This window comes from Bufo gargarizans, chromosome 10, assembly GCF_014858855.1.
Source record: "Bufo gargarizans isolate SCDJY-AF-19 chromosome 10, ASM1485885v1, whole genome shotgun sequence".
In the NCBI taxonomy this organism is placed as follows: Eukaryota; Metazoa; Chordata; class Amphibia; order Anura; family Bufonidae; genus Bufo; species Bufo gargarizans.
Window position 1 is genome coordinate 39696560 of NC_058089.1, and position 12773 is coordinate 39709332.

General features: G+C 43.8%; 1 protein-coding gene across 1 annotated transcript in view; it reads left to right on the top strand.

The window, feature by feature from the left end:
* The window catches only part of CAPN1 (calpain 1), a 55902-nt gene that overhangs the window by 10896 nt on the left and 32233 nt on the right, over window positions 1-12773 (top strand). The window contains exons 3-4 of the mRNA XM_044269376.1: window positions 4553-4622; window positions 9744-9862. Of these exons, the coding sequence (XP_044125311.1) occupies window positions 4553-4622; window positions 9744-9862 (189 nt within the window). The remainder of the gene's footprint in view (window positions 1-4552; window positions 4623-9743; window positions 9863-12773) is intronic.

Genomic DNA, 12773 nt, shown 5'->3' on the forward strand with positions numbered 1-12773 from the left:
CCGATCCTGTTCTTCCTACTACTGCTCCTGTATATTTCTGATTCCTTTCAAATCCAATTCTGGCTTTGGCAGAAAATCCTGCAGGCAGTTCTCCTTCAAAACCTCTTCCAAAATTCTCTGTGTGGACGTACCCTAAAGCCAGACAGTGCAGATTTTCTGCTGCAGATATTTTGTGGAAATGCAGATTTGTCACAGATTTTGGTGCGGATTTGCTGCAGATTTCGCTCTATGCATTGCAAAGGGTGAAGGAGAAATCCGCAGCATTGACATTACCACAGGTCAATTTCTGCTGCAGATTTTTTTCACAGTTCGCAGGAACGTTTATTACCGATAATCTGCCAAATTATCTGGCCATCTAAATCCATCCTTACTCATAGGGCATATAGAATTGGATGCTGTCGTATTCCAATTTTTCGCCCAGTATAAGTCATCACACGGTAAATACATACTGGTCTACGCACATTGGGACGGCATTCTGCCAGAACCATACCCTGAGGCTAGAACAATGTTCTGAAGTGACCCAACAACATCTGCAGTATGCATCACTACACGTTTGACAGTAATGCTGAGGTGGAGGATTAAAGCAAGACCGAGCAGGCACTGTGAAGGAAAACAGGATTTGTGACATTCTACTACCTTATAAGTAACCTGCCTAACCCATGTGTTCTCATACAGTTCCCACTCTATTCCTCTATATTGCACCCACTTTTTTTAAACATTGCATTGAACGGCTCACCTCGCTGCACAAGACTGGCACCATAGAAATCTATGGGACCATCTTGATTCTGCCCTCAGCGGCGATTAGAGTGCGATATGCTTCTCTTCCCTTGTTCTAGGGAATGTAGGTGTACAGGGGGCGGACTGGCTAGAGACGCAACAGAGGAATGTCCTGGTGGGCTTACACCCAGAGGAGCCCTTCTGAATTCAACTGTGCCACCGTCCCCGGGCGGTGATATATTATTTTCTGCTGCACTGTGGTATTTGGTTCTGCTGGGGCAGTATTTTGTGCTGCACTACGGTATTGCAGGCCCTGCCTACTTCAGTGGTCTCTGCCGACTTATGCTGGCCCTACCTGCTTGTGTTGCCCCATCTTCTGTCAGTTTGGGGCCACAATATGGGGCCACTTTTAGTTAGTTTTTTTCAGGGCCACTATAAGTTTCCAGTCCGTCCCTGTCGGTGGGGGTCTCGGCGCTCAGATACTCACTGATCAAAAGTTTTTATGAAGAGTTAGTGACCCTTTACCAGCAAGAACAGCACGGCATGCAGGGCGGAAGTGGGGTCTATCTGGGCGCCATTGGAGTTTGCTTTATGTCCTGTGTTGCACAGCATTGTAACGTCAATTATACACGGCACTCCCAATGCAGATGTGAACAGAGCCTTAACGTTTACTGCATATGTCCTTTTGTACTTTTACATGTATATTCTGGTCTTATGTATTTTTTTTCTTGTCAAAGTCCAAAACCAGTAAAAGCAAGACATAGGTAATTATTGTTGTTGGGATCTGATAAACCTGTTTTATTATGGGTCTATTGGCAAGAATTTGCATTAACCTATTTCTTTTTATTATTAGGGAGAGCAGTATTTCAGGTTTAGTCTCCATTTAAAAGCTTTCTGGCTGGCTAAGATAGGGCCGTATCTATGTGCCCTACACTGTGTATAACAAAATGCTCAGGTTTGACCAACACCATTTAGATTTTGCAAGCAAATGACCCTAGTAGGGCAGACGAGAAGAGGTTGATAGCATTCAAAAGCTTAAAAGGCTTCTGTCAGCCCACTAAACCTTTTTTTTTTTTTGGGTTAATAATAATCCCTATACTGCGAGCTCTCTATACATAAGCTAAATATTCATTTTGGTTCAGTAGAATTTGATAAAAAAAAGCTATTTTTATAATATGTAAATTACCTTGCTACCAGCAAGTAGGGCGGCTACTTGCTGGTAGCAGCCGCGTCCTCCGATCCTAATGACGCCCCCTCCGCATTGTGATTGACAGGGCCAGGGAACGGGATCGTTCTCTGCTGGCCCTGTTTGAATTCCAAATCTCGCGCCTGCGCCGTACCTGTCTTTAATCGGCGCAGGCGCACTGAGAGGCCGATGACGTCACATCTACACCCGGCGCAGGCGCATTGAGGATGGAGCGGCCGAGAGAGTGGCCGCCTCTCAGTGCGCCTGCGCCGATTAAAGACAGGTACGGCGCAGGCGCCAGATATTGAATGCAAACAGGCAGGGCCAGCAGAGAACGATTCCGTTCCCTGGCCCTGTCAATCACAATGCGGAGGGGGCGTCATTAGGATCGGAGGATGCGGCTGCTACCAGCAAGTAGTCGCCCTACTTGCTGGTAGCAAGGTAATTTACATATTATAAAAATAGCTTTTTTTTTTATCAAATTCTACTGAACCAAAATGAATATTTAGCTTATGTATGCAGAGCTTGCAGTATAGGGATTATTATTAAACCCAAAAAAAGACAGAAGCCCTTTAAGACCTGTCATTTACCATTTGATGATAATGTACGGTATTTTACTGTGCGTGTGTCAAAAATAATACTGAAATAAGCATTCAACTTTTTATTAAAATTACTGTCTGCAATGGTGGGGAAATGATGTGACTGGTGTTCCTAGACATATAGTAATTCCTCATGCTGTGGAATCTTTCCACTTTATCATCACCCCAATACTCCAAAGATATGTGGGCAATAAATCATTTCCTTCTGTCCCACCTACAGAGCCCGTGACTGATTCCCAAGGTCAGACTGGCCCATCAGAATACCAGTCTCTGACACTATAGTGGGTCCAAAGGTCCATGAGGAAAAAAAAAAATCATTTGGAGCTAATTACTTACTTCTAAGGTCTATTTCTTTGATTCAAAACTTCCAGGATTTTATAAATGATAATGAGGTTGGGCCCAAGGAGCCCCAGTCTGACACTGGTGATTCCTAAACTACTGTAAATAGTGCACTTTGGTAAAAACCATTACTGCATTTAGTTGAAATTGCATGGTATTGGGTTCTCAGATCTGCCTTTTTGTTTTTCTGTAGGGCACCATGACAAGCAAAACACAGGGGTGCTAAGGGAGACATTATTAAATCCGCACTGTGGAAACCATTTTCATGGCATAGTGACATACCATAGAATACAGCGGTAGTCACTTTGTGGGGACTGTGGGAAAACTCAAATATATGGGTAGTGACATGGTAGACAATATTTTATGGGTACTGATATGGAGGACTATTTATCTGTTTTTATGCATTTTATGTGCTGTATAGCGGTCATTTTTTTGAGCACTGTAAGGGCCCATCCTTAAAGGGGTTGTCGGGGACTAACATGTTGATGAGGTCATCAATATGAGATTGTTAGGGCTGACACCCGTACTGATCCACTGTTAGTGGCGCATGCCGGTTCTGGAAGTGAACAGTGTACGGAGCCTGAACACTACTGCTCCGTACACTGTGTAGTGGCCATTTTCTGGCAGTGTAGTTCAGCTCCCAATCACTTAAATAGTACCTGAGAACGGCCACTACTGTGGTGTTTTGCCTCTGTACACTATTTTCTTCCGGGACCTGTGGCTGCCGCTAACAGCTGATTGGTGACGGGTGTTGGACCCCCACTGATCTATGGATAGGTCATTAATAATATGTTGGTTCTGGAAAACTCCTTTAAGGCATACAGTTCAGCTGTTTAAAAAAAAAAAGTTATGATTGATAGGTGAATGGGGAGGGTTATGGGGCCTTTTCATGTATTTTGAAGTGTTTACTACTACGTTTACGAGGTAAGAGCTGGTTACAAAAGAATTGGCTCCACCTATGGGAGTACAGCTTTCTATGTATTAATTGCATATCACTCAAATAATCTACTCTAAGAACTGGAAGTTGCACATACTTGTAGGATGATTACTATATCTGCTTGAGAACTAGATCTCGGCGCCGCTGGTGTAATACTTCTCACCAGTAATGGTTATATAGGGAGTGGAGAACAGACATTAGGTACAACTCCCACTTCCAGTTGTAGCATGCTGGAAATCACCGCTTCACGATGGGTGCAGAGCAATAGATTGACGGTCATATTAGCTGCACATTTGTGAGAGATTAATTATGCATCCGAAATCGCAGGAACAGCATGCATCCTATGTCCTCTATCAAATATAATGCAAACATACGTTTTGTGGACCCTTTCATGATGGGAATGCTTAATACAGTATTTCCTTTCGATAAATCTAGTCGTTCAAACTCTGCTTTTGGCATAAGCTAAAGATCACACACCTGTCCTGATCTCCCCTGCGCTCTCGGAAGCGCACGCCTCGTCATATATTGGGCGCATCGTCCTGCAGTCCGCGCGCCTACGACAGCTCAGAGCTGTTCAGTTCACCTGATTCTTATCTCCCTAACATTATCTGTCAGGGGAGATTGATATTATTCTGATTATTATTACAAATTTATTTCCATATCATGTATTATTATGAAAATGCTTGTTTCACCAGTCACTCCTGGTAAATGGAGTTTAATATAATCCACGTTTTACCTTTTTAACCCTTTGTTTATTCTCTTATTGTTTTCCAGCAAATTGTTTCCAACCCTCAGTTTATCGTGGACGGGGCTACAAGAACAGACATCTGTCAGGGAGCTCTTGGTAAGTCAGAATACGGGATGGCGGAAGGCATGCGTACTTTAAATGGACGCCTCCCATAGGGTCCCAAAGATGGAACAGATAATCTTATACCGCTCAGTAATGACAAGTAAATTACTATCAGGTTCAACATAACACAAGGCCTCGTGCACACGACTGTACGTGTTTTGCAAACTGGGGATAATGCCATGTCAATCCTCTGCCGGATCTCAAAACCGGAATACAAAGTGCAGATGTGAAAGTAGCCTAAGAAGGACCGTTTAATACTCCCCACTAGGGATGAGCGAATTTCATATTTTGAAATTCGTTCACACTTCGTTTGCTGGTTAAAGGTGAATTGTGTTATTGTCCGTGGTAACGGAATCCATAACACAATTCTATGACGGAATGCATAACGGAATGTCTTTAGAGGCATTCCGTTATTCATTCCATCCTAATAGAAGTCTATAGGCTGCAAACTGGAGCCGTCCCGTTTCCGTTATGCAGGGGAGTACCTATGGAGAAATTTTATAAAATTCTCATTGCTATTCCCCATAATTTGCCCTGGCAACGTCACATGCAAGTGTTAGGCTACTAACAGAAGCGACTACTGGCGTCAAAACCTTCAAGGTGGTGCAACTATTTCTTCAGTGATTGAAGCAGAAAACGCACTGCATACAAAACTCCACCCTCAATCTACATTCCGGATTTTCAAATTAGACCATGAGGCTTGCAGCCAGAAAAATTTAGATTTTATTGTGTCATTCCTGACGTTTAAACCATTAAACTGAACTTTTGCATATATGGCAATGAAGTAGCGAAGTATCTAGGCACAATGTGATGCTTCTTCCTATATGATGCTGATCACTACACTGTATGTGTGGTATTGGCCTCTTGTAAACACATACTGGTGTCCTCTGTTGGGGCACCACCAGGGCCTGGGTGTGAGTGCTGCCCCTGAAGCTTGGGTTGCCAACCAGGATTTTTCATTTTACTGGACAACTTATCCCAAAATCATGGACGGCCAACATTTTTATGGACAAAGTGGAAAGCCATAATGAATGATTATTGGTAATACCTGTCTATAGCTGAATATACTGATAAGAACTCATTTCCAGCATTTACTGTGAGCTGTAAAATGATAATTACCACCAAAATAGTCAAGTACCATCATCCTCCAAAAAAAATAAAAAATCACAAAAACCTCTATTTTTCTTCACAGACACAGGATTTTTTTTTCCTATTTTTACAGACTGTCCAGAAATTTCTGGATGGTTGGCAACCCTGCCTTTCCCTGTAACTGTAATGAGAATATGGACAGTTATATCATTATTCATGACACAACACCTAAGATACCAGCACCCAGACTTTAGCAGATCCCATGCTTCAGAAAATGGCCAAGGTTCTGGAAAAGTCACTGTCGGCACTGAAAAATTTGTAGTGCTGCCTCCCAGCCCTGCAGCATATGTGCTGGAGAATATCCTACACTTCCAGGAATCTAGAAGGCCTTTACTATTTATGGGCTGGGAGTAACAACACCAAAGGAAGTTCCTGGGCCCCAATCAAAAAACAGAGCCACACCTACCATGTCCCATTTATGATACTGTTGTCCTCTAATGTGGGAGATTGGTCTTTAGGGACCCCTCAGGCAGCAGGGCCTGGATGTGACTGCTCCCTCTACATTCCGTGAAACCATGCCCCTGGCTTTTTGTTTCAACGTTTTATGGCTCCTAACCCTTAGATGACCAACATACAGAATAAAGATCTCCACTGTAATGGAAATCTACTTGGTTCGTATTTGGATACATCAGAGGATTATACTGTTCAGAATGTGACCATGTAGGTCCAAAAATGCTTGCGGCCCTTTTTGCAAACCTACAGCATTTTCAAGTGTGGTCCAAATGTGGCCAAGAAAGTTGACACGGACTCCCAGTTATATGGCCACAAGAGTTTCCAAAAAGCCATTGCGTCAAGTACAAGCTATGGGATTGGCTTGACACTTGGCCATGTTTGTGTGTGTGTGTAATTCCACTGCCATGTAATGAACCTGTGAGAAGGTAAATGTAGTCCGTTCACATACATCAAATGGTTATCAGACAAGCCCCCATACTCCCTCCAAAAAATGTGCCTGCTTTCCGCTGCCAAGTTTCAAGCAGATGAGAAAAATAATACCAGGTATCTGCTAGGGCTTCTTTCCTCCAAGATCTGCTGCAGTGTTCAACATAATTTAAGATAAGACCTGGGAAGTCTGAGAGAAGAGGCAGGGACTATGCAATTCTGTGAAGCCTGGGTGATTTTGTGACAAAATGATAGCTACATAACTGCCAAAATTACTGTTGTAACCTAATTACTTTCAGTATGCAGAGTACAAGAGGGAGACATCAAAAGCATGACTGACTGGCACATGAAGAAAATATAACCCATGCCAAAAATGTGCTTAAAGTACTTTAGAGCACCATTTCTCAACCAGGGCTTGTCATGGGTCAAGTCTTGACCAGAATATAGATTATAGAATGCTTTGTCTTCCGCTAGGCTATATTTCATTGAGGTGCAAATAGGATATGTGCTACTCAATTTTGGTTCGATTGGCCAATCGTCTAATGTGGATTGTGAAGGTCTGGTCACTTGCCAAAGATGGCTTTACTGATCGCCACATGCAGGATAGTGCAGGATTGTGATCTTGGTCAGAATGACAAGATTTTTGGGGGAGATTTATCACAACTGATTTAAAGGAAAACTGGCTTAGGCCTCATGCACACAATTGTGTGACAGCCTTGCCCATGCTACGGACCACAAATTGCGGCCCACAATGCACGGGCACCCACCAATTGCCCACTGTCACTGACATTCACTTGAATGGGGTCTGCGATCCGTATCCGACTGTCCGCAGTACAAATGCGGCTTAGTATTGTAACATTTGACACTGCTATTGTCCTTCCTTGGCATTTTCAAAAGCTGGCTGGTATGGCCTACGGCTATGAGGGCATGCTGGGAGTTGTGGTTTTTGCAGCAGTTGTATGGCCATGGGTTTGACATCCCTGTTTTATGGTAATAATGATGCCTTCATCTTCACATATGCCGCAGTCTTGGTCTAAGAGAGTTTGTTTCTCTAGAGTGGAGACCTTCACGGGGGAGCTCCAGGGTATGGTGTGTGGGAGTTGAAGGGCGAGTAGGTTGTGGTTTTAATTGGGGCGTGTGACACAGGGATTCCCCCAGGCATCACTCCCTCCCCTGCCTCACATTGCTCTTCTCTGAGTCATTGCTCTTTGGCTCAGGCGTGTCTGTATTTGTGTATGTGTGTTTTTACAATGCTGTTACATATTCCATCCCCTGCGTGCTGTACTTTGTGTGTGTGTGTGTGTGTATATACATATATACATACACATACACATACACATACACATACACATACACATACACATACACATACACATACACATACACATACATACACACACACACACACACACACACACACACACACAGTTTATTCAGTGTTTAAATAAACCTAGTTTTCTAAGACATTGGTATACTTTTCAGATTTTCTTCGCCTTTTGCTGACATTCTCATTTTTGCTGAGTCACATTTTCATCTGTATCTAGTATCTGCAGGCGTCTCCAGTTCCTTTAGTACTGCATTCTTACTGCCTCTCCGGCCAGTATTTCTAGTTTTTGCTTTGCTAAATCATAGTGAATAATGACCCTAAGCTCATTGGCGCACTGTCCACAAGCACAATGACAAATCTTCTCCCGACCACTATGTGCATGTGAACACAGCTCACTGTCCTCATTCTCATGGAGCTGCTCCTTTGATTGTGACTTCGGTTCACGTTTTGCCGCAAGATCTAAATACATGTGATGTGTGAAGACAGTCCTGTCTTTGTTTGCCCATTCATGTGAACATAGTGCAATTATTGGCTTGGGGCATATATTGGATGTATACTCGCATCATTAAAGGGGTGTTCCCATGATTAATGTAAAAAAAAATGGAAACCAGACATTTCCAACAAAGCTAGAACCAGCCCGGTACCTCACATGGGTCCAGAGATGTCCCCATTCATTGTTCTGCTAGATTTATTTCAAGCTGGCGGCTTAGGGGCTGTGTGCTTTCTCAGGAGGCATGTCCTTTCTGCTGCAGCTGGTGGCACCAAGAATGTGCTGCCATCTCAGTAAGCGGGACAGAGAAATTACAAAAAGAGCAAACAGCAGGTGGCGCTATACAGATAGTTAATTAAATAACTCGACAATAATACATTTGTAATTACATGCCATTACAAAAGTATTCAGATCCTGGTGCTGGTTTGAAAAATGTAGAATATTTTTCATTGGACAACCCCTTTAACTGGCAAATACTTACCATTAATGGTTGCTAAGAAGATGAAGACGTACTGGAAAACTATTTCGATCCTGTATACAGTGTGTCAGACTGTCTGATCATCCGGCTCTTTCCTCCAGCACAGAACAGTAATATAATGTTGAATTTCATAAGAATAATAACTTAGAAATTAATTTAAAAATAATATATATTGTGCTTTGACATTTTATTTTGGCCGGTCTTCTACAGATTAGGTTCACACAATGGGATTTGCACATGGATTTTGCCACTTTTTTCCGACCTGAAATCTGTTCGCAGTCCACATCCCTTAAATGTGAATAGGGCTATTTGCAAGCACTGACAATTTCAGCACAGAAATACGTGGTATTTTGCTAACTTTGGGTTGAAAGACAATGCGGCAAATCTGTGTACAGGTCCACGGCAATGCAAACTGCAAACCAGGGCACACCCTGCAATAGATTGCTGCGATGGATTTGCTTATTTACTTTGGCTTTTTGCTAACTTTCTTTTCTTCTCCCTTTCAAAAGGTTGCATTTCAGAAGTGTATAATTGTGAAAGGTGTGTCATGTGACCCTTTTTCACGGGCCAAGATGGCTTACAGAAGGGACACTGACCATTTTATGTGCCATCAGCCGGCCAAGTTATGGGTTCAGAGATATTGGAGCGTAGGCTTCTTCAGCATGAGAGCAGATCTGATAATCAAATTTTTGCCGTTCTTCACCTTTTCACACTGTTGCCATAAATACCAGGAATTTTTCTGTTGTAACCTCATATTAAGACTGTTTGCTCTCTTTTGCTCATTCTTTCCAGGTGACTGTTGGCTTCTCGCTGCTATTGCCTCCTTGACATTAAATGACACTCTCCTCCACCGAGTGGTTCCTCATGGTCAGAGCTTTCAGCAGAATTACGCAGGACTCTTCCATTTCCAGGTAATGACTGGTATCCACACCTTTTAGGACTACACCTAGACTGTCTGTAGCAATTTTATTGATTTTTGACTCAAGCAACCACTGGAGTGCACGAGACTGCATACAACTTCATTTACTGGACTACTGCTATAGCTCAATAGTTAAAATCAATTAAAAGTGCTACAAAACGTCTAGGTGTAGCCCCAGCCATAGTGATTTTCACACATGGGTACTGCAGGTCAGTGGGTTTGTGCCACATAGTTGTGACTTCTCATACAAGAGGAGAAAATGCAGCATGTTCTTTATTTCACATTTTTCACACAGGACTTGCTTGAGGGGTTAAGAGATTTGCAGACAAAAAAACATTAGTTTTTCATTAACTGAACTATGACGAGTTAAAATTGTCTTGTGTGAATAAGCCCTTAAAGGGGTTATGCAGTAATTAGTATTGATGATCTATCAGAACAGCAGGGGTCTGACACCTGGGATTGTTAGAAGAGGCCGGCAGTCTTTGAGGGCTGCGGCCTCTTCCTAGGCCATGTGATGTCACAGCAAAAAAAAATGTTAAAAGTACGTTTAAAAGGTTTTTCTAAGACTTATATACTGATTACCTATCTTTTGGATAGGTCATCAATATCAGAACAGCGGGGGTCCGACACCCAGGCCCCCTGCCGATCAGTGGTTTGAGAAGGTTCTGGTGCTTGGAGTAGTGCCGCTGCCTTCTCACAGCTTTTCCCAGTCCATGTGAAGTCCCCCTTGTCAATCACATGGCACAGCCACTATACAATGTACGACGCTGTGCTTGGTGAGCAGAAAGAAGGCCGCAGTGCTCACCGGAGAGCCGCTGCTTTCTCAAACATCTGATCGGTGTGGGTCCCAGGTGTCGGACCCCCACTGATCACTGATGACCTATCCCAGGGATGGCCAACCTGAGGCTCTCCAGCTGTTGCAAAACTATAACTCCCATCATGCCTGGACAGTCTACAGCTATCGGCCTACAGCAGGGCATGGTGGGAGTTGTAGTTTTACAACAGCTGGAGAGCAGCAGGTTGGCCATGCCTGACCTATCCAAATGATAGGTCATCAGTATAAAAGTCCCATAAAACCACTTTAAAATAATGCCATTGTTAGGCTACTTTCACACTAGCGTTCGATCGGATCCGTTCTGAACGGATCCGATCATAATAATGCAGACGGAGGCTCCGTTCAGAACGGATCCGTCTGCATTATTTTAGCATATAACAGCTAAGTGTGAAAATAGCCTCGTACGGATCCGTCCAGACTTTCAATGTAAAGTCAATGGGGGACGGATCCGCCTGAAGATTGAGCCATATTGTGGCATCTTCAAACGGATCCGTCCCCATTGACTTACATTGTAAGTCTGGACGGATCCGCACGCCTCCGCACGGCCAGGCGGACACCCGAACGCTGCAAGCAGCGTTCAGGTGTCCGCCTGTCCGTGCGGAGGCGAGCGAAGCGGAGGCTGAACGCCGCCAGACTGATGCAGTCTGAGCGGATCCGCTCCATTCAGACTGCATCAGGGCTGGACGGCTGCGTTCGGGTCCGCTCGTGAGCCCCTTCAAACGGAGCTCACGAGCGGACCGACGAACGCTAGTGTGAAAGTAGCCTAAAAAGGGTTTTCCGATGTGGACGTTTATGGCATATAGATAGGATATGCCATAAATGTTGGATAGGTGCAAGTCTCACCTCTGGGACCCACTCCTATCTCAAGAACGGAGCAGCGCAAGCTATAGGACTTCTGAATACAGCTGACTGAGCGCACGTGGGTATTTTCAGAAGTCCCAAAGAAGTGCATACAGAAAGCTGTGCATGTGCGGTGTGCTCTCCATTCACAGCAGGGCCCCATTCTTGATACAAGAGCAGGTCCCAGAGGTGGGACTTACACCTACCCAACATTTATGGCATATCCTATCGACATACAGTTAATGTCCAGATGGGACAAGAAATATTCTCACTAAAACTGGGGTTTGCCCAGGACAGCAACCCTCTTCATGCAGTCTGACCAGTCATATCAAAGGCAATAATCTCATGGACTGGCCACCCACAACACAAGAGGGAAGCCGTTCATGACGCAATTGCAGTGTTTAGATAAGGCCACAATGAAGAAGATGGCCCTGGATGCTTACATCTATGGACTGTAGGTAAAGCTGGAATGGAAAAAATACCACTATCCCAGACAGCACAGTCTATTTCTTTGATAAGTGGTGAGCGGCGACTGCTACTTGTCTAGATGACTCTTGTCTAATTTACCATTTGTATGTAAAATGAATGCAGAGAACAGATGATCTCACTGAAGGTTATGGCTGAGGGTGTTATGTTTCAGGATCACACCCATTATTGTTTGGTATCAAAACCTTTTTGATCTCCACAACTCCACCTTAATATGGCATTCCAACCAAGATACAAAGACCTGCACATGTCATATTGTAAGTCCTAGGTACTCAACCAGTAGATTGAGGTCCTGAGTAGATGATCACACTGCCTTGGTTCAACGCTAGGAACATTTCATTTAGAGATCATCCTAGGACATGTGCCATACACTAAAACTTCTACTTTACTAGGGTCACTGTCGGTTCTGTAACTTTTGACATGTCATGACTCATGAGTTGACATCATTGGGTGTTTTGGTGACGAAACTGACGCTTCACAAGATTCTGATGAAACTGATTGGGTGGCGCTCAGCAGAGTACTGCAGCCAGTGAGCCATAGCTCAGTGCTGTATGCAGTAGGCATAAGGTGAACCTGTCACCATGAAAATGCAGTGCAATCTGCAGCACGTTGTAGAGCAGGAGGAGCTGAGAAGATTGATATGTAGGGGGTCATTTATCAATCTCAAATACTCCTAAATTAGGTGTATTTCAGGTACAGATTGTGGTGCAACAGTTAGTTGCACTGCAATCTGCGACTTCTC